The sequence below is a fragment of the Pollachius pollachius genome, assembly GCF_949987615.1.
Source record: "Pollachius pollachius genome assembly, chromosome: 1".
Classification (NCBI taxonomy): domain Eukaryota; kingdom Metazoa; phylum Chordata; class Actinopteri; order Gadiformes; family Gadidae; genus Pollachius; species Pollachius pollachius.
This window is the reverse complement of record NC_136934.1, coordinates 45435386-45457291: the sequence shown is the minus strand read 5'-3', so window position 1 is coordinate 45457291 and position 21906 is coordinate 45435386. Positions and strand designations below refer to the sequence as shown.

General features: G+C 47.5%; 1 protein-coding gene across 1 annotated transcript; it reads right to left on the bottom strand.

The window, feature by feature from the left end:
- Nucleotides 1-376: 376 nt before the first annotated feature.
- col28a1b (collagen, type XXVIII, alpha 1b) lies at nucleotides 377-21726 on the bottom strand. Its single transcript, XM_079757277.1, has 35 exons — nucleotides 21407-21726; nucleotides 20839-20963; nucleotides 19497-20056; nucleotides 17924-17944; nucleotides 17523-17582; nucleotides 17174-17227; nucleotides 16972-17016; nucleotides 16816-16842; nucleotides 16671-16715; nucleotides 16532-16576; nucleotides 14687-14740; nucleotides 12240-12308; nucleotides 11967-12035; nucleotides 11641-11709; nucleotides 11185-11253; nucleotides 11020-11088; nucleotides 10605-10673; nucleotides 10254-10322; nucleotides 9891-9962; nucleotides 9596-9664; nucleotides 9043-9114; nucleotides 8226-8294; nucleotides 8058-8126; nucleotides 7318-7386; nucleotides 7155-7223; nucleotides 6399-6467; nucleotides 5933-6001; nucleotides 5638-5706; nucleotides 4654-4734; nucleotides 4206-4241; nucleotides 4079-4115; nucleotides 3274-3828; nucleotides 2184-2374; nucleotides 1208-1421; nucleotides 377-892 (listed from the first exon to the last, which is right to left on the bottom strand). Exons 2-35 carry the CDS (start codon nucleotides 20948-20950, stop codon nucleotides 723-725), a joined length of 3486 nt encoding a protein of 1161 aa, XP_079613403.1. The 5' UTR covers nucleotides 20951-20963; nucleotides 21407-21726; the 3' UTR covers nucleotides 377-722.
- Nucleotides 21727-21906: the final 180 nt, after the last annotated feature.

Here is a 21906-nt window from a genome sequence, read left to right as displayed (position 1 = left end):
CTCCCCTCTCTGTCTCTCTCAATCTCTCCCCTCTGTCTCTCTCCTCTCCGTCTCTCTCTCTCTCTCTCTCTGGGCTTGTTCATTGGCGTGAGTTGGGGAAGCAGTTTAAGGGAGTTCTGAGAAAGGAAGTTCTGAGAAAGGACAGCGTTTTTCCTTCCACATAATGCCAACATCTGTTTGGAGCCCGCACTACATTTATATTGTGTGTGTGTGTATCGTCTTTAATGATATTCATGTGTGAAGTACAAAGAAATACAAGAAATTACAAAATCACATTTCGAACACAACACAATACACAATTTACTTTCTGTAAAAGTTAGAGGTTATTCCTAGAAATACCCATTCATTGTATTGCTTAAAGTATGTAGCACCCCAGAAGTAGTACTTGGTATTTTATTGATTTAATATTTCTACTTTCCCCTTCTGTCATCTGTTTTCAAGCGTGTTCCAGTAAAACAGTACAGAACAGTCTCGTAGTATTACATTATATAGAAACATCTTGACGTATTACAGTATATAAAATATATAAAAACATTGTTAGCAGTGCCTCCTTGTATTGCCAGTGGATTTAAGGTAGAAAACACAGTGCTAAATCCTGACAAGTGTACATTCTAGTAAAGATAAGATTCTATTGGTTCAGAGTGAAGTTAATAGTGTGTGTGTGTGTGTGTGTGTGTGTGTGTGTGTGTGTGTATGTGTGCGTGTGGCCACGCAGGCCCACGCTACGCCACAACACAGGTGCTGCGGCAGATTTCATCTGATAAGAAGCGGTTGCTGTTTCCTAGGCAACCGCCGTACCAGAACTTGGCGCAGGCGTTGGCGTCGGGGTCGTAGTACCAGCGGACCAGGTACAGCCGACACGGACCGGGGTCCAGGGCCTGTCTGCAGGACCCTGGGAACAAGATGAATGGATGAATGGATAAATGTAAGGGTGGGTAGAAGATGGATGGATGATGGATAAATGCGTCGATGATATTGACGAATAGATGAATGGTTGGATAGATTGATGGATAGAGGGAAAGATGGATGGATGAATGTATGGGTGGATGGATGATGGATAGATGGAGGGATGGATAGAATGATAGATTGATGATTGACAGATGGATGATTGGATGATGATGATTTGGAGGCCCTGTACCCTCCATTAGAGCGGAGATACTCGTTCATGCAGAAACCCCGCCATCTCCATGGCGACCCCTCCGGGTACCTTTATCCAGCACGGTGGGCCAGGGCTGGAGGGTGGAGGGTGGGGGTCTCCGGTCCGGGGTGGGGGGCTCCACCACCGGCTCCGTGGGGCGTCTATAGGGCTCCCGGCCGAAGGAGACGCCTCCAGTGTCCAGGGGGCCGGAGGGACTGGGGTCAGAGCGGTCCGGCCGGGGAAGAGGGGGCTCTGTGTGAGGCCGTGTGGCTGGGGGTCCGGGCTGGAAGAGAGAGGGACATTGCAGACCGCTTTGAGCCCTTTGTGTGTCATTTCTCTCCTATGTGCATCAGACAGAGCGATCTGGGGTAGTAGCAGTAACAGAAACTGATGTGAGGGGCCACTGGTGGCTCAGGAAAGTGTAGTGAAGTGGTTCAACTAATGGGCATACTTTATTCTTTTGAAAACTAGCCAAAAGAAAATTAAGAAATAGGACAAGTGGTTGAAATGTAAATCTGAAAACAAGGAGAAAAGAGAATCCATGGAAAAGAAAGTGCATTCAAAAACACCAAAATGTCAACCGTTTCAGGAAGAATATGTTTGAATGGGATTCACCTCTACATGCTTTGACCCTACTCAGGTACTGAGCTGAAAATGATCTTAGAGGGGGTACACTAGTAGAAACAGTTAGAGAACCACTGGTGTAGTGGAAAGGGTGTTCCACTCCCAGAGGAAAGGTGCTGTCTATCCCAAAGGTCTGGGCCTACCTGTGGGATAGGGACGCTTTGGTTCCCAGCTTCTGTGTACTATTCGGTGGACACCTTTATCCTAAGCTACTGTTAGTGACTTCACTGAGGAGCAGAAAGGCGTTAGGCATCTTGCTCCATGATTTCTACATCAGGGTTCGAACCCAGTACCTTCAAGCTGGGTCTGGGACCACTCGAGCCACTAGACTATCCGCACCCCTGCTTGTTTGCATAAGGTGGATCTGATTGGAAATTCTCGGACGATGACCGCAAAGAGCCCCGGGGTATGCCCCCCTCACCCTCTGCTGAGTCCTTCTGGGGTCCCCGGTGTAGGTAGGGGTGTCGGTGTCGGTCCTGTAGGGCTGCTCCCGGACATTCCCGGCCCCCTCCTCCGTCCCGGGGCTGGTCCTGCTGCTGGGGACCGAGCTGAACAGACCGTTGTCCTGGCCCGGGTCCTCGCAGACCTTCAGCAGCAGCTTGGACTCCAGAGCTGTGAGACAGCATCACAAAGGGGCGGAGGACGTGGTTTAAAGGGGGAACCCACAACAGAGGGTAGGGGACTTGCTAGAGGGCACCAGGTTAGCGATAGGGTGCGGTTGAACCTGCAGAGTTTCAAACCGCTTTAGAAAGTGTGCGGCCCTATTTGTAGGCTTTGGGAACTGATTTGTTCTCATTCAAGGACTGGTGGTTGAATGAGAACCCGCACTCTAGCCCCCATAACCCCACTCTAGTACCAATAACCCCACTCTAACACCCATAACCCCACCCTAACACCCATAACCCCACTCTAGTACCATAACCCCACCCTAACACCCATAACCCCACACTAGTACCATAACCCCACACTAGTACAAATAACCCCACTCTAGTACAAATAACCCCACTCTAGTACAAATAACACCCTAACAACCATAACCCCACTCTAACACCCATAACCCCACCCTAACACCCATAACCCCACTCTAGTACAAATAACCCCACTCTAGTACAAAAAACACCCTAACACCCATAACCCCACCCTAACACCCATAACCCCACCCTAACACCCATAACCCCACACTAGTACAAATAACCCCACTCTAGTACCCATAACCCCACTCTAGTACAAATAACACCCTAACAACCATAACCCCACCCTAACACCCATAACCCCACTCTAGTACCCATAACCCCACTCTAGTACAAATAACACCATAACAACCATAACCCCACCCTAACACCCATAACCCCACTCTAACACCCATAACCCCACCCTAACACCCATAACCCCACTCTAGTACCTATAACCCAACTCTATTACCATAACCCCGTAACACCCATAACCCCACCCTAATACCCATACCCCCACTCTAGTACCCATAGCCCCATAATACCCCTAATGCCACTCACAGAACAGCGCGGAAAAGTCCCTGATGAGCCAGACGTGCTCGTCATCGGGGTCGGACGCCATCAGGTGGAGCTCCTTTTTGAACTGCGGGTAGAGCGCGTCGCTCTGGTTGACCACGCCGATGACAAACATCTCGATGTCGCTGCCGTGCGCCTCCCTCACCGCGCCCTCCAGGCTCACCGAGTCCCTCTCGTCCGCCTGGCCGTCGGTGATGACCACCGCCACCTTGTGCACGCCGCGCCGCGACGCCAGGAACACGCGGTTGGCGCTGTGGATGGCGCTGCCGGTGAAGGTGCCCTCGCCCATGTAGGGCATGGCGCGCACCGCCGACTTGACCCGGTCGCGGGACGCCGCCTCCCCCAGGCCCAGCACCACGGTGTGCTCGTGGCTGTAGAGGACCACGCCCACCCGCGTGGTCTCCGGGGAGACGGAGGCGCGGTCCACCAGCGAGTTCACAAAGTCCTTGACCAGGTCGAAGTTCTCGGGGCCCACACTCTCCGAGCTGTCGATCACAAACACCAGCTCCAGGGGGTTCTTCCGGCACGTCACCCCGCAGCCTGGGGGTGCCGGAGGGGAACACTGTGGATTCTGATTGGCTTAAATTGATGCCCATTGTGGTCAGCTACCCTGGCGTAAGGCATCAGCTGACTCTCATGGGAGGGGTTGTTATGGCCTGTTTCTCACCAGAGGTGGTGCTGATTCCACGGTTACATTTTTGTCAGCACGGCCAGGTGAATGTTGCTCTTTATTGTTAAGCTACAGATGATCCACATTTTAATAGCCATCAAAGTAAAAAAAGAGACTTACTGCAAATTGATTTCACTATGGTTATGATGTCAGCCCTCTGTAAGAGATTGAGATGGATTTTAGAGCAGCATTCGTAGGCGGTAATCCAAGCTGAATCCAGTCATCATAGCCGTGGTGTGACACTTACCGTGAGTCCTGGCTCCCCCTTCTGTCCTGCTCTGCCCTGTCAGCCAACATGGGAAGGACTTTCATTAGACATTCATATAGGCGGTACACAGATTATCAGGTGTTAATAAGATCCTGATGGCAAAGGTAAAGCAGAGATAGAGAGATAGATAACAATGGATTCAACCAAAGATAGAGGCAGTAGTGTGTTTGATTGTATAACGATAATAGAATAGTAATATGATTATTATTAGATCAGTAGAAACAAAAAATTGCTAAATTACACTTAGAATATCACAGTTATAACAGTAATAATACATTGAGCATAACAGCTGAAACTATATTAACAGTAATAATTAACAGTATTAACAGTACTAATTGAAGTATCCTAACAGTACTAACAGTCATAATAACAGTCATAGTATAAGTATCATAACAGTAGAAACTGTAATAATAAAGGTGTCCAGTACCCAGGGTCCCTCAGACCCCGGCTCTCCAGACTCTCCCTTGTCCCCCGCTCTGCCGAATTCACCTTTGAACCCTCGCTCGCCCTGGGGGGAGAGAGGGAAGCCAGAACAATGTATTTGACTCTGTACGAATGGCTCGGTCTATTCTGACCACACAGCTTAAAGGACAATGATAATTTTAAGGACAATTATAAAATGTGATGAACAAGAGTGCAAAACAACAAATATTACAAATTATTCCACATTACCCTAATCCCCCCCTGTTGCCCTAACCCGGTCCTCATTACCCTAACCCGGTACTCATTGCCCTAACCCGGTCCTCATTACCCTAACCCAGTACTCATTACCCTAACCCGGTACTCATTACCCTAACCCGGTCCTCATTACCCTAACCAGGTCCTCGTTACCCTAACCCGGTCCTCGTTACCCTAACCCGGTACTCGTTACCCTAACCCTGTCCTCGTTACCCTAACCCGGTCCTCATTACCCTAACCCGGTACTCGTTACCCTAACCCGGTACTCGTTACCCTAACCCGGTCCTCGTTACCCTAACCAGGTCCTCGTTACCCTAACCCGGTCCTCGTTACCCTAACCCGGTCCTCGTTACCCTAACCCGGTACTCGTTACCCTAACCCTGTCCTCGTTACCCTAACCCGGTCCTCGTTACCCTAACCCTGTCCTCGTTACCCTAACTCGGTCCTCGTTACCCTAACCCGGTCCTCGTTACCCTAACCCGGTACTCATTACCCTAACCCGGTCCTCGTTACCCTAACCCTGTCCTCGTTACCCTAACTCGGTCCTCGTTACCCTAACCCGGTCCTCGTTACCCTAACCCGGTACTCGTTACCCTAACCCGGTCCTCGTTACCCTAACTCGGTCCTCGTTACCCTAACCCGGTCCTCGTTACCCTAACCCGGTCCTCGTTACCCTAACCCGGTCCTCGTTACCCTAACCCTGTCCTCATTACCCTAACCCGGGCCACCTTACCTTCTCCCCCTGGAGACCGACCCCTGGAGGGCCTCTGGGTCCTGGGATCCCTCTGTACCCGAGCTCCCCCTGGTCACAGAGGGAACACACAGACCCTCAGCGTCAGATTAGTGGAAACAAACAGCATTGACATCCAGACACCAGATAACTAATATAACACCAGGTAACATCTGACTCCAGTGGACACCTGTAATCGCACTAACAGGCTACTGGTGTCTGCTGGAGTCAGGTGATTTTTTGGGAGGTTTTGTGGCATGGTTAGCAATTCAGGGCAGGAGCTGAAGACGGACAGTACCTTGGGTCCATGAATGCCTTCTCCGGGGATCCCTTGGGGGCCCGGGGCTCCTGGTCGACCCAGCGACCCCTGGTGTGAAAACAAAACCACATTCAGCTATTGACCTGGTATTGCAGCAGACACGGGTCTGAAATGTTTATGTCACTGTGTTGCGTTTTTGGCCTGTGACCCTATTTCCAGGCCGGGTCGTTTGCCCTTAAAGAACATCTTCATCATCTGATACTTAAGCTTTCAAATAGCTTAATCTGCAGCTTAAGCCAGCGATCTGCCCCGGCCCTGGTACGTCTCCAGGGACTCCAAGTGGGGACCCGACCTGAGGGCTGGGGGCCAGACCTCAGGGCTGGGGACCCGACCCCAGGGGCAGCACGACCCCAGTGGGGTCCCGACCCAAGGGCTGGGGGCCCGACCCCAGGGGTGGGAACACTGCTGCATTGTAACAGGTGATCAATAGAGCTGTGGTTGTTACCTTAACACCAGTTATACCGATCCCTTGGGGCCCAGAAGGACCTGTGGGTCCGGGGTAGCCTCTGTCTCCCTGAAGTATTAAAAACGTGTTTATTCACTGACAATAACCACACTGGTATTCCTTCGAAATTATTATTAATTAAGAAATGAATCGACAAAATCAAAACATCATTAGGTGAACAGAAATTGGTAAGAGATTTTACATTTTGTCATTGTCACTACAAATGACATTTACTATTCTACAAAGAGAAAGAAAATATTTGTCAGGTAGAGATAAATGCTTGACCACTTTTTTACCTTATTGTTTCTAGAACACAGAGAACATTCATCATATTATGGATATACGTTACTTACTTGTGTAACTAAGCCAACAGTAAGCAAGCCACCAAACACGTCCTGAATGGGCCCGTCTCACCACTAGATGTCCCTCATTTCCATACTAACTGGGTGAGCAGTACTCTGGTAGACCGTCAGACAGACGGCTCTACCTACCAGCGTCCACTGCGCCACCTATTGGGTCTTGTCTGCATGAAACATTTTAATTGTTTCTTTTCACAGACTTTAGCTCAGCGTTAAGATTTAACAGGTCAAAGTGAACAGAGAGAGGGACTATATCGTGTACCTGCTTAGAGTATAATTCAGGAGACACTTTGAGGCTTGCTCACGGACATTAACAGGCCTTAGAGGAGGCAGGATCTCTGAGAACTGAGCGGCTGGGTGTCACTAACCAAAAAGTCCATTCAAAAACATGCGTTACCTTTGGTCCAGGCAAACCAGTTCCCACCGGTCCAGGTCCTCCCGGTAGTCCGATCTGCCCTGGAGGTCCCTGGGGTTCGGACGAGAGAGGTTATCCCACCATCACGGCTGTATAGTGTACCAGCAGAGTTATAGCAGAAATAACACAGAATGGGACCACTCACTGGCAGCCCAGGGATGCCTTCTGCGCTCAGACCGGCCGGCCCAGACTGCCCGGGGGGTCCTCTGTCTCCCTGGGAAAGACATACTACCGTATTTAGTGCCATCTTAAACATGTTTCGTGTTATAGATTGAATTCAATATCAATTCGATTTTATTTGTATCGCTCTTAATCACAGGTCCAGTCTCAAAGGGCTTAACATGTATTTATGACACCCCCTGACCCTAGCCTCCCAGAGGGCAAGTAAAAACTCCCTTAATAAGCAAGGAAGAGATCTTGAGAAGGAACAAAGAGTGGGGGATCCCTCCTTCCAGGGATGGTCAGGAGTGCAATGGGGGCCATCATTTACGTACATACAGGCAAAACATTTTAAATCGGTGTTAGGTGCATCGTTGGTGGTAGATCATTCTACAACATGCATGTCCCCCGTCCTGATCCAGAGTATTAAAGGTGCACGTTTTTATAATGCAATATAGGAACTGGGTCTGGGTAATCTAAGTCTGGGTTTCTCAGTGAGTCATCTCAGTGGAAAGGATAATTAAGTGATTCATTCATGTTTACTACTGATGGTTTGTCTGTGTAACACCCCCCACCCCTCCCCTGTGTCAGTCCATTCCGCTTCCCAGAATGTTCTCCACACCTGGAACCGGGAGGGACTCCTCTAGACTCTAGACCGACTCCGGCCAGTTTCTCTGGATCCCAAAAAAATCACAACTTAAACAAAGCTAAGGACATAAAACCGACTTTGGGTCCAGTCCCAGATCTCCCCGGTGCTCCAACGTCTCCAGCTGGGCCGCTTGGACCCGGATCCCCCTGGAAGCAGACCAGAACCAGTCAGAGGAAGATCCCCGTGTGAGCGGTGCCGGTGACAGCTGTGCTTCGGGCGGGCTGTGTGCTGAGCGGCGGTCTTACTTTGGCTCCCGGGATCCCCCGTCCCGGGGGTCCGATAGCACCTGCTAGCCCGTGGAGGCCGGGCTCCCCCTGTCGATGAGAACGGCACACACACACACAAAATCTCAAACACGATTTATTGAATCGTAAATCTAGAATAAATCACCGTCGATAAATCAACGTTGAATCAGGCGTGAGGGAAATGTTCGTAAGGCGAAGTTGAAACTATAGTGAAAACTATAGTTTTCACGATGAACCACGTTGCAGAAGATTAATCAGTTTGCAGTCCAACCCTTTAGTTGGACTGCAAATTGATTTATCTTCTATCTTCCAAATTGCTAAAGTTCTGCGATTTTAAAGTTCTGTGTTTGCAGTCAAACCCTTCGGTTTGACTGCAAACCTGCGAAGGGTTCTTGGTTCGAACCCCTTATCCACCCCTCATCCATTGCTAAAGTTCTGTGATTTTAAAGTTCTGTGTTTGCAGTCAAACCCTTTGGTTTGACAGCAAACCTGCGAAGGGTTCTTTTTTCAAACCCCTTATCCACAGTCTACCAGTGAGGCCCCCTTGAGCAAGACTCCCTAACCCCTAGCTGCTCATCAACGAAAATAAATCATGGTAAGTCGGGACAACATGTTTGTATCTGGGGAGGAAATGTTTGTATCCCTGCGTGGTGTTGTGGATCTGCAGGTGCTTCGGCTGCTCGGCCCGTCGTTTCAGGGGAATGCTGGAGGAATGTGCAGACGAAGGGGTTCGATCCGAAAGGCGTCACAAATCAGTGAGCATCAGGGGGACTGTCAGTCAGTCAGTCCTCCCCCTTCACTGCTGGGGAGTACAAACCTTGGGCCCAATCGGCCCAACCGGTCCAACTACTCCTGACTGGCCTCTGTAGCCTCTCTCCCCGCTGTCTCCCTGGAGGTGAAATAGAAACACAACAACACAAACACTTAAGACTCATTTCGTTTTTTGTCCAAACTTGCAGTCATGAAGGTAGTGCAGATGACTCCGTAAAGTGCCTGAGCTCTTGGGTTGTTATGCTAGGGTGGTAAGCTAACAAATACATATGCCTAAAAGTGAAGGCTAGTGCCGTGGTGTTTGACTCCAAGCCGAAGGGTTCTGGGTTTGAACCCCAGATCCACAGTCTACCAGTGGGGCACCGTTGAGCAGGACTCCCTAACCCCTAGTTGCTCATCAATGACCTAAATCTAAAACAAATGGCGGCAAGTTGCTTAGAGTAAAATAATCTAAGAAATTAATCAAAATATTAAGTACATACAAACACCTGTAAAGTACTAATTCAACATCAAAAAACTTTCAACGGGTGGCTAAGCTAGTAAATTAGAAGTATTATCACTAAGAAAACCAAACATGTAAATCAAGGTTATTCCGGTACCTTGGCTCCAGCGATGCCTATACCAGGAGCCCCTTCTGGTCCTCGGGGCCCTGGGAGGCCGATTTCACCCTGTTGTCGATGAAACACACAAACCATGAAACACAGGGCATAGGGATTCACACAAACCATGAAACACTAGGCAGGGATCACCCCTTACACAGCCCCCTTAAACTCGCAGAAACTACAGCCTTTTTCTTCATTGTGAGTGAATTAACTTTTTGTTTCGAAATGGTTTCCATTGGCTGATCAACTACACACCTGTTGGTGTTGATCATCGATAATCCAAGTCAGTTACCTTTTGTCCTGGAAATCCATCCAGCCCTGCGGAACCTGGGATGCCTGATAGACCCTCCTTCCCTGGGTTTCCCTGATAGAGGACAAACAAGTCCGGTCAGACAGTTGCAAACAACACCTGTCTAAACAGGTGCACACTACTCATGTCTAAACAGGTGTACACAACACCTTTCTAAGCAGGTGCACATAACATCTGTCCAAACAGGCGCACACATCAACTTTCTTAACAGGTGGACACAACATCTGTCGAAACAAGAACCTCTGAACACACCGAGAATAAACTGCAAATGAAGGTCAATTATGTTGACACCATCTTCCATGCAAAATATACCCATCAACACACTGCACAGAGTGAGAGAGTTACCTTGGGCCCCGGCTGGCCAATGGCCCTCTCTCCTGGTACGCCAGGGCTTCCTGGGAACCCTTGGTTCCCCTGTCAGGAGCAGGGAGGGGAAGGAACTCCTCAGACGTTAGTGGTACGGAGAAATGCTTAGTATATACTTTGCAAAAAAAATAAAATTAAATAAAACTAAACTTAGCATTAGTTTAGTTTTAAGTTTACATTTTAGTATTTTACAAACAGACGTTTTTTGTACCAGTACCTTACATTCTTCCTGAGTATATTCTCATCAAGTAACAGTGCTTATACTTGTATTTTTCCGTATTCTTTAGACCAGTGGAGGAGACCGATCCCCACAAACGGTGTGGCTCTTACCTTGGGTCCTGGTATCCCGATCCCCGGGGGTCCTCTCGAACCGGGCACACCGATGGCACCCGCATCCCCCTGAGAGGAGGAGGGGAGGAGGTAGATTCACTTTATGGTTCATGCATGTCTTAAGTCTTCCTTCCAAATGTCCGATCCGGGATTCAAAAATGACATATCTGATTTATATTGATTCTATCGTTTCCTCAATCTAATCTTGATCAAGCTTGTGTCTGGCATCCAACCACAGTATCTATTTGGCGGTTGACTTAAACTGACTCGGCCAAGGGTGGAAATCCCTCAAAACCACTGGGACAGACACGACAGAAATGACAGAAAACCCTGGGGAGAGCGCCTTCTCATTTGTTTGTCTAGGCATGAAGTAGGAACGACCCCCAGCGGCCAAGCATCCCTACGTCCGGTTCACCTTTTCCCCCAGAATTCCGGGTCCCGGGGCCCCGATCCGACCTGGGAATCCCGGCAGTCCCGAGGTTCCCTTGGGACAGACGGCCATCGACAGCGTTAATGTTTTCATTGGACATTCAATGGCAGTAATGGATAGGTTGTTTTAATGAATGAGGCGTGTATGTACCTTGTCCCCTTTGTCCCCGCTTCCTGGGGGGCCCTTGACCCCCTGGACGCCGGTGTATCCCCGGTCCCCCTGTGATACAGCGGGTTCAACACAGTACAGGGTTCAACACGGACCTATTCCGGGAACTCCTCCCAGACTCTTTAGTTATTGTTTCAGCTCGAGTGAAGCATGCAGAGGAACCAAGTTCACTTGGTTTAACTCTATGACGTTTAGAAGACACTGTGTTGAATCTTTCTATACATTGGAATACATTATATACATTGCAATTCTTATGTATGGATTGCATGCATGCAAGATTGATTGCATGATTGCAATGCATTTTTTGATTGTACACTTTGACTGTTGTCAGTCTCACTTGTGGGTCGCTCAGGATACGACTTTCTGCCATGGACGAATAATGAGGAATGGACTTTTATATTTTTCAGTGATAATGTGTGAGTGAAGCTAGGGGCTGACCTTTGGCCCTGAGAACCCCTCCCCTGGTGGTCCGGGGTTACCCTGCAGTCCTGGCGGCCCGGCAGGACCCTGCACACACACACACACACACACACACACACACACACACACACACACACACACACACACACACACACACACATACACACACACACACACACACACACACACAGACCCACACACACACACACACACACACACACACACACACACACACACACACACACACACAGAGACACACACCAGCAGGTTATTATCACATAGATTACGTTAATGATATATAATTAATTGATCATTTATATTTAGGATTTAGTCTCTATACTCACAGTGGGTCCTGGTTCTCCTGTCCCAGTGGGACCAGTGGACCCGGGTCGTCCTAGAAGTCCCTTCTCTCCCTGGGGTCACAGAACCAGATCAACAGCTTGATACAGAGCTATCAGATAGACCTGCTTTATGTTTTCAGCTTACAGTTTCTCCTGTTTAATCTGTATTCAGTCCTGCTTCATGTTATAACCGACGACGATAAGGATGAATCAAATCACAACAACAACACCAACCACAATAATGTTATTAATCATGTTATTAATTGTAATAGTTACCTTGTTTCCTGGGAACCCGATGCCCATCTCTCCCATTACTCCAGGAGACCCAGTCGTTCCTCTGTCTCCCTGGGAGAGAGACACCCACATTACGACATTAATTAGAGTGAGAGAGAGAGAGAGAGAGAGAGAGAGAGAGAGAGAGAGAGAGAGAGTAATGTAATTCTAAAGATGTAATTGTAAGACATTCATTTAGAGAGACAGAAGGACATGGAGCTAGAGTGAGAGAGGGAAATTCATGTGATACACCTACAACAAAACAGAGAGACCTGCATTCTCATTTCATCAACCACATCAGTTGGTTAGTGTTTCAAGCGTATTGACGTGGAAGCGTCTCAAAAATCATCCAGGCACCAGTGGGGTGGAAATGTCCTCAACGCCCAGATGGCGATCCTACTAGCCGCCAGCGGTTCACAGCATCCATGACATTAACAACATCTTGGTCTTGTTTTTAATTCCGTCTGGTTTGTCATGTGTGTGAACTGTCACCGGCTGGTCTGCGGCTTAACGACCTTCCTCATACCAGCCAGAGAAAGGGGCTCTTGTGTGCTGCTCAGTGCCAGCCCTCCAAGGACCTTGCACAGACATCTTAAAGGTCGTCTCCCGATCTCGCAAAAATACCAGTATGACCGTAAAGACAGACTTTGTTTCAGTTTCTGAATGTGTCTGGGCCTCCCAGACCTGTTTCCACCCGAAAACTTGAGATTAACCAAGGTCAGAAGAAACATGGTTAGATAATGATACCAATGTGGAAAGAAAGAAATTAATTAAATCCCTTTGGAACTGTGTTGGAGAAACATCTGGAAATCCTTTAACAAAATATTGTAAATCGAGCTGTTGAAAGAGGGCATTAAATTATCACAATTCAAAAAATGTGGTGTTTGAAGCTGTCAAAAGGTGCGTTGAATTGATTATCTGAGGACTAATCACAGACCGCCAATGAGACCAAATATTCTGTCCAAAGCCACATATCAGGAAAAGTAAACCGGAACATTCTCTGGACGCCAGAGTCTTTTGTAAGTACGCAATGTTGTGAGCTGCTACCAGCAGCTTTACAGGGAATGGAATATCGGGGAGCACACCGTTATTACAGTGATGGGCTCTGTCCGTACTGTCAGTCCTGACAAAAACAATTTCCTAAAATAAAATGGCTGACAATGTCGATGGAATTCCCCAAATCGTTTGCTGTGCTCCTGGCTACAGCACTACAAGAACAATCTGAGTCTTTGACGAAAAAACTATGAGTTTTCACACATTACCAGCAGTGGTGGTCAAGGTTTGCACTGTCTAGTTGTTGCGCAAAGCAATACCTACTTCATTAAACATATTCCTAACCGTAGTGCTTGAGTCACGGACAATATTTATTCACACACAAGAGTCCATCTCAGACTCTGATGGTAAGTAGGGTTAGGGTTAGCAAGAGGTAGCAGGAGTAAGGGTGTAGCTAGGCTACTAGCTAGTCCTTATTCAAGAATAAGGACAGAAAATAATCTTTATCTGTCCTTCACTGTACTGAGAAAGATTAGTGTTCTGCATGATAAGGCCTATCTTGTAGGGAAACATCCCTTTATCTACTGATACAAAAAGCCACAAATCATATTTTCTTCCAAGAATGAGGGACAATAGGCCTAGTGTGTTTTCAGAAGGCCTACGGGTTGCCAACCCCGTATTAGAAGAGTCTTCTGACCGCACCGCCTACCACATTGTGGGTCCCTTTGCCAGCCGCCCACCATGCTGCTAACAAGCCTAGTGGGTTCACTACAATGTGAGATATGCAGAAGATTATGACACTTCACAACGGCTCCGCATGAATAAGGTTATCACGGTAATTGTTGATCCAGAACCATTTATGCAAGCCTTCCATATCAGGTGGCTTTAGCCTGGCAGGAGGCCACACTCAAAACCGCTAGCATCGGTAGCTAATGTCTGATGGATAATCGTTTTGAAACCTGACTTAAGTTTGCAATCTAAAGATTAAAAGGAACTACACTTGGACTGTTATGGTTACGTGCTAAGAAATGATACACTGCTGTGTTGGTTGAATAAGAGTTGTTACTATATTTTGTCCATTAATATTATTTTGCTCTTTTTTTTAACACCTTGATGGTAGACGCAGGCCTGGAGCCTTGTCTGTTTGTTGTTTGGGGTTCGCTAATAAAGTTTCTGCTGTGATCTGTTCAACAGAAGTGTGTTCTCTTCAATGCTGCCAAACAATTGTGCTACACATTCATGGGCTGCAGATAGTGGGGCAAGGTAGTGCAGGGTCTAGGGTCTTCTACGCGCACCGTGCCTAAAGGTGGTCTCCCAAAGTCTACAGTCTACCTGTACAGGTATCCTGGAGGAATGAAGAAGGGAATTGGTGGTATGTGTCTCCTCGTGTTTTGGTGGACAGAGTAAGAGGAAGGGAGAGCTGAGGCTGTTCTGAAGCTTTTAGTTTGCACCCTTACCTTGGGTCCTGCTATTCCCTCTCGCCCAGGGTCCCCCGGCCGTCCCAGACCTCCCTGGGACAGAAACACACTCAGGGTCACTTAAACATATACATGTTAATGCATCAATTACATAACTAAAATAGTGCATTTGCTTTTTTGGGATGTAAAGATAGCTAGGTCAAATATATCAAACGATATATAAAATGTATACAAAAAGATATTACAATTATTGCAATTAGCTGCCCCTTCTATGTTCGTATACCATGAGAGAATGTGAGATGAGACTAATCTTAGCGGATCACAAATTCGTTTTGCAGGAGACTGCCACCCTTTGGAGGAAGACACCCCCCGAAGTCAGGGCATAACCGATCGAGAGACGATGGAACCTAAAACACTCCCCAGGTACTGCGGTTCACCGCTGCTCCATACTGCTGCTCTACACTGCTGCTCCACACTGCTGCTCCACACTGCTGCTCTATACTGCTGCTCTACACTGCTGCTCCACACTGCTGCTCTATACTGCTGCTCTATACAGCTGCTCCACACTGCTGCTCCACACTGCTGCTCCACACCGCTGCTCTATACTGCTGCTCTACACTGCTGCTCTACACTGCTGCTCCACATTGCTGCTCTATACTGCTGCTTCACAGTGCTGCTCCCAATCACTGCTCTATATCACTGCTCTACACTGCTGCTCTATACTACTGCTCTACACTGCTGCTCTATATGGCTGCTCCACACTGCTGCTCTATACTGCTGCTCCACACTGCTGCTCCACACAGCTGCTCTATATCACTGCTGCTCTATATCACTGCTCTACACTGATGCTCTATATCACTGCTCTAGAGTGCTGCTCTGCACTGATGCTCTATATCACTGCTCTAGACTGCTGCTCTACACTGATGCTCTATATCACTGCTCTAGACTGCTGCTCTACACTGATGCTCTATATCACTGCTCTAGACTGCTGCTCTACACTGATGCTCTATATCACTGCTTTAGACTGCTGCTCTACACGGCTAATTTACACTGCATCTGCATCTGTCATGTGTTGTAAACGTGGGCGCCCAGGGGCTTTTTGGCAATTGTATTGTTGTAAGAGGCCTGTACAAATAATCTGGGCACGAGATGTGAGGCCCTCGATGATCAAAGCACACCCACCCGGCCCTCCTCTTCCCTTGCAGTACGTGTGATCTGAGCTACAATGCTACGCTAACCCTTACATGCAACAGACAGCGATGGCTTCATAGCTTGGTGGATTCTCAGGCCCGGCTGTGAATCAGCGAGGCTGTATGGTTATTGACCCAGCACTCCGGAGACTGACGGGGAACGACCCCGAGAGCCAGGGTCATCCCACAAAGTCTGTACCGCGCAAGAATAATATTATGGTGTCAGAGTTAGAACACCGCATTAGAGTCTGGATCACAGCCTCACATTCCATGAGGGCAGTGGAAACTGAGGGGGAAAGACAACTCTTCCGAACCCGTCCTCCATCATGGGCCTCTGTCTTTGAAGAGCAGGGTGTGTAGATTGCATGATGTATCGGTCACTTTTGTGGAGGCTTATCTGTGTTTGTGATTTGAATGGATATGTGAGGTTAGTTCTACATGTTGTATGTCTATGCAGCTTATTTTAAGCTGCGTTCCTGTGGAAGCCTGCCGGCCAAACCAAACATGCAATGACCCCATGATCTAATTTTGTATTGTATTGTATTGTATATTGTACTGTATTTTTAATGACGCTTTTGTGAGGATCTTTTCATTTATTGTTCTGCTGACCAAATCTCCCCCATCTATCTATCCATGAATATAGGATTTTTACCAGTGAACGATGGATTATCATAGCAACCATAAGTGTGTTTACCTGGATTCCTTTAGGTCCTCTGATCCCTGCTGGGCCTGCGATGCCCTGCGGTACGACATCACAAACATCTCGTTAACAGACACAAATCAACGGCACACTGCATTGTTTCCTGTTGTGTTATCTCATCCAGTGAACGTACGATTCCACCCTTCTCTCCAGGGGCTCCGCACTCTCCTCGCTCTCCCTGAGGAGAAAGACAGAAGGCGTGTCACATGTTTATCTGTTGACCAATCACAGCCTGCTAACAAAACTCTCAGCAAAGCTCAGCAGAACACACAGCTCACCTTGTTACCTTTGTACCCTGAACGACCCTGCAACAAACACACAACAGTACAAAAATCAGTTGATTCAGGTTAATGGTCTATGATTAAATCATGTGGAAAATAAGCAACGTGATCATAATGCTGGAGGAGGATATGAGGTGTGATGGTAAGTATGACCTCATTGCCATGGTTTCCAGGGCGACCATGAACGCCAGCTTCTCCCTAAAGTAAAAATGAGATCAAATCTCAGTCGTCGGATGGCGGGAAAACCAGGAGACACACAACGATGTTGAGCTGTTCTCTCTTCTGAAATAAACAGCCTCATCCTGTACTTCAAACCTCATTGGTTTGCTTCAGCTTTTCAAAATAAAAGCGTTACCTTTGCTCCGTCGGCTCCGGGCTGGCCGTGGTGGCCTTGGTCTCCTTTCTGACCCTGGAGCGATGGAAAGAATGAACTGTTAGTGCCTTGCTCAGAGGAGCCAATCACCGGAAGCTTTTCAGAAACTGTAGGGGACAGCCATGTTTTGGGAAGAACATGTGCAGCGACAAAGTATATGTAGACACACATACGCCCACATCCACACACACGCACGCACGCACGCACGCACGCACGCACGCACGCACACACACACACACACACACACTCATATACACAAACACACAAGCATACCCACCCCCCCCTGCACACACACACTCCTACTGACTCATGAATGTGTTGAGGTACTCACTGGTCTCCCAGGTACGCCGTTCTCTCCTCTCTCACACGCACAGGGCACAGCCTGGGGGCACTGTGTAGGAAATGATACAGGGTTAACCATCTGACACACACACACAACCACACATGCACAGAGACACACACACATTAAGTCACATAGACATACACGCACACGCGTGCACACTCACACGCAGAAACACACACACACTCACACACACACAAACAAACACACGCACAGACATGAACGCACGCACACACCCACACACACGAGCAAAATACATCTGATTTAAAGGATTATAAATATGATTATTATCAGAGTGCATACCTTTGGCAACCAACGTACTTCTCTGAGGTATGTTCTTTGGTTTATAGTAGTGTAACTATAAGTATTAGTATTCACAGAGGAGTACATACCTCTTCAACAGCCACTGATGTCTGGGTAAAGAAACAAAAATAAAAGAAAGTTCAGTTTGAATTTTTGATTGATTTGCCAGCTGTAGCAAACAAACACCTCATTAGTTGATCAATAATTGCTATAGGTCATACACATTATTATCAATAATACAATCATTACACTAATGCTCTAAGCGTTGCAAAAGATGTATAATGTAATTGACATGTAAGTTACGTAATAGGACTATACAAGTACAATACAACAGCACTATAATGTCACGTTTAATGTATGAACAAGCATAATGAAACTGTCATGCTACATTACAGAATTGCAGAATTGTGATAGTTTCCATGCAGCACAATATTTCTAAGAATGCAACACTGGCCCGGCTGTCCAGATGTTGGCCCATGGTTCGCACAACTCATGTCTAGCAACATTCACGGGCCCAGGGAACCCCCTCCCCCCCGGGCACAGTGGGGTCTTTGAGGCGGGACCCTGGCTGAGGACACCGACCAGGGGTCCGGAGCGAGCTGCACAATGGATGGAAGTCCCTAGCGTGAGGGGAGGGAGGGTCTGCGTTTTATCGGCTAACAGCTGCTGAAGCTACGGTTGACATTAGGCGTGGCTGAGGCCCCATCACCCCCGTCCAGCAATACATTGAATATTACAGTAATAGTTTGAATCACCTAATCACACGGGTGGATGCAGGGATGGACGGAGGAATGGCTATAGATAGATAGACAAACAGAAAGACAGATAGCTAGATGATAGCTATATAGATAGATAGATAGATAGACAGACGGACGGACGGACAGACAGACAGACAGACAGACAGACAGACAGACAGACAGACAGACAGACAGACAGACAGACAGACAGACAGACAGACAGACAGACAGACAGACAGACAGACAGACAGACAGACAGACGGATTGATAGACGGATAGACAGACAGACAGATTGAAAGACACATCTATGAGATCGTTATATGATAAGATGGTTATACCTTGGTAAACCTGGTTAGTGTGATCTATGAGATCGTTATATGATAAGATGATTATACCTTGGTAAACCTGGTTAGTGTGATCTATGAGATCGTTATATGATAAGATGATTATACCTTGGTAAACCTGGTTAGTGTGATCTATGAGATCGTTATATGATAAGATGATTATACCTTGGTAAACCTGGTTAGTGTGATCTATGAGATCGTTATATGATAAGATGATTATACCTTGGTAAACCTGGTCAGTGTGATCTATGAGATCGTTATATGATAAGATGATTATACCTTGGTAAACCTGGTTAGTGTGATCTATAAGATCGTTATATGATAAGATGATTGTACCTTGGTAAACCTGGTTAGTGTGATCTATGAGATCGTTATATGATAAGATGATTATACCTTGGTAAACCTGGTTAGTGTGATCTATGAGATCGTTATATGATAAGATGATTATACCTTGGTAAACCTGGTTAGTGTGATCTATGAGATCGTTATATGATAAGATAGACACGCCTTGCTAAACCAGGTTAGTGCGATCTATATGACGGTTATGTGTTGGTACACCAGGTTAACGTGTGTGTCCTCACCAGCTCTCTGAGGAGGATCTGCTCCAGCTGGGGGTCGGCCAGGCTGTGGACGTACTGCTGGGCGGGCATGCTGGCCACCGAGCGCAGCGTCGCGCTCCGCTGCTTGGCCACGTCCGACAGCCCCACCGCAAACAGCTTGACCCCGTGACCTTTGGCCTCCATGGAGACGGCCACGATGTCCGGGTTGCGGGGGTGGTCCACACCGTCGGTCATCAGCACCATGACGCGCACGCTGTCCGGCGACGTCTCGCCCGCCATCATCTGCGTGGCGTTGGAGATGGCGTAGGAGGAGTAGGTGCCGTGGCCGATGTACGCCATGGAGCGCACGGCGTCCTGGAAGGCGGCCAGGTCGCGCCAGGCGCGGAAGCGGTGGGCGGTGTCGACGGTGCTGCTGTACTGCAGCACGGCCAGGCGCACCTTCACCACCGAGCCGGCCACCCTCAGGGCGGAGAGGCTGGTGCTCATGTTGAGCACGAAGGCCTTCTCCTTCTGGTACAGCACCCCCTTGGCGCTCTCCGAGCTGTCCAGGATGAAGGCCACCTCCAGTGAGCAGGGCTGATCTGGGAGACGGAGGATGGGAGATACTGTTGCTGGTGCTTGGCACTTGGTTCTATGAACATCCTTACCGTACCTACAGTGATATACTGCTTCTCCTTCTTCTGACAAATGCACTTATTGTAAGTCGCTTTGGATGAAAGGGTCTGCTAAACGCCCTTAATGTAAATGTAAATGTAGAGATATTAGTATTAGTATCTCAGTATTAGTACTCAGTATTTAGGCTTCATTCATTGGGTTTTTTATCAAAGGCGACTCTCTAAGAATTCAGATGTCATAGTGAGCAAGTGGATGGGTCATGCACACACACACACACACACACACACACACAAACCATCACACACAAACAGACACACAGATCTGGGACACAGAAGATACAAGATACTATGCTGCATTGAGGCTTAGGTCGTTGGGATATCCTCAAAGGCGACTCTCTGTGAATTCAGATAATGTTAATGAGTAGGTGGGTGGGTCACAGGCATCTGGCTTGGACACCGGGGATCGAGCCCTATGCCTTACTTAACATCAGCAGAGTCAGGAGTAAGCTGTACTCTGCACGGCCTGAGAGGTATTTTTTTTCCAAGTAGTTCCTTCAACCTTGATAATTTCTCATCACTCATCATATAAAAACTGATTGCATTGCTGTGTGCAAATCTTTCCTGTCAGATATATCCGATCCATTGACTAACAGCTCAGTCGTTTGTTTGTCTTTAAACACAGAACATCCCACTCACTTCCCCAGCTAGGGGATCTCTGGGTTTCCTGTTTGAGTGATTATCGTTCCTACCGCCACTCAAGTTGTTTCTGGGACCCGGTCTTCTGGGCTGGCCTCTAGCCTGGTGAACAGAGGCCAGAACCATAAGGAAAAGCACCGCTCCTCTCAGCATGTTTGTCTCCATCAATACGCTCACCCTACCAAAAAAAAAGAAAAAACTTTGTTCAATTCCAAGTATGGGATTGTGATTAACTTTCTAGGACGAATAGTAAATGGTGCTCCTGTACATGTGACTCATAGTAGCCTAATCTATTTCCGCAGCCCACTCATATATTGCAGATACGTGGAACGTTTTTAAGCAAGCAGTAAAATGCAGTTATACTTATTTTGTTAACAATACTTAATAATGTTGTAATGCACGAAAATATGACGCAGACAACTAAAAAATTTAAAAGATAAAGATACAAATGTTGCGCTGTTTTTCATTTGTTTCAACAGATCTGAGTTTTTTTGTGAAAAATAATAAACATTTAAGTCTGTAAAAATTGTATAGTTCACGCGCGTTTAAGATCACGTTTCTGGAACATCTCTAATTCAATTTGTGCATATTGTAAAGAAAATGAAAAAAAAAACACTTTACCTTGAAATTCTTCCAGATGCAACAACGTCCTGCAGTTGGGTCAGTCGTTTTGTCGCATTTCTTCGATACGATGGATAGTGTTGTGCTTCTGTTGTCCACTGACTTCCAGCCGTCTCGTCCAGTGTTATGCGCCTGCTACCCGCCGTTGGTTTACTTCAGTGGGAGGCAAGTGTCCATGAGGGTCGCAAGGGATTATGCTGTATGAACCATACCTTGTCCTGACATGCACTCGCCCAATTAGGTCATAAAGTCGTTTTGTCTTGTTTCTCGAAGTAAAGTTCTGATCCTACTGAGCTTGCAAATGAAGACAAAAAAACATGTTTATATTGTCCTGGTAACCGTTATGCCATGTTATGTTGGATATTGTTTGGAGATCATTGACGGGATTCCCGCAGGATGTTTTTTCCCCCCACTCGCCCACTAATGTGAAAAGCAGATGTGAGTGTGTGGTCTACTTAATGTCCCTTTTACAAAGTGTTTACTCAGAGGGGATCATTGCA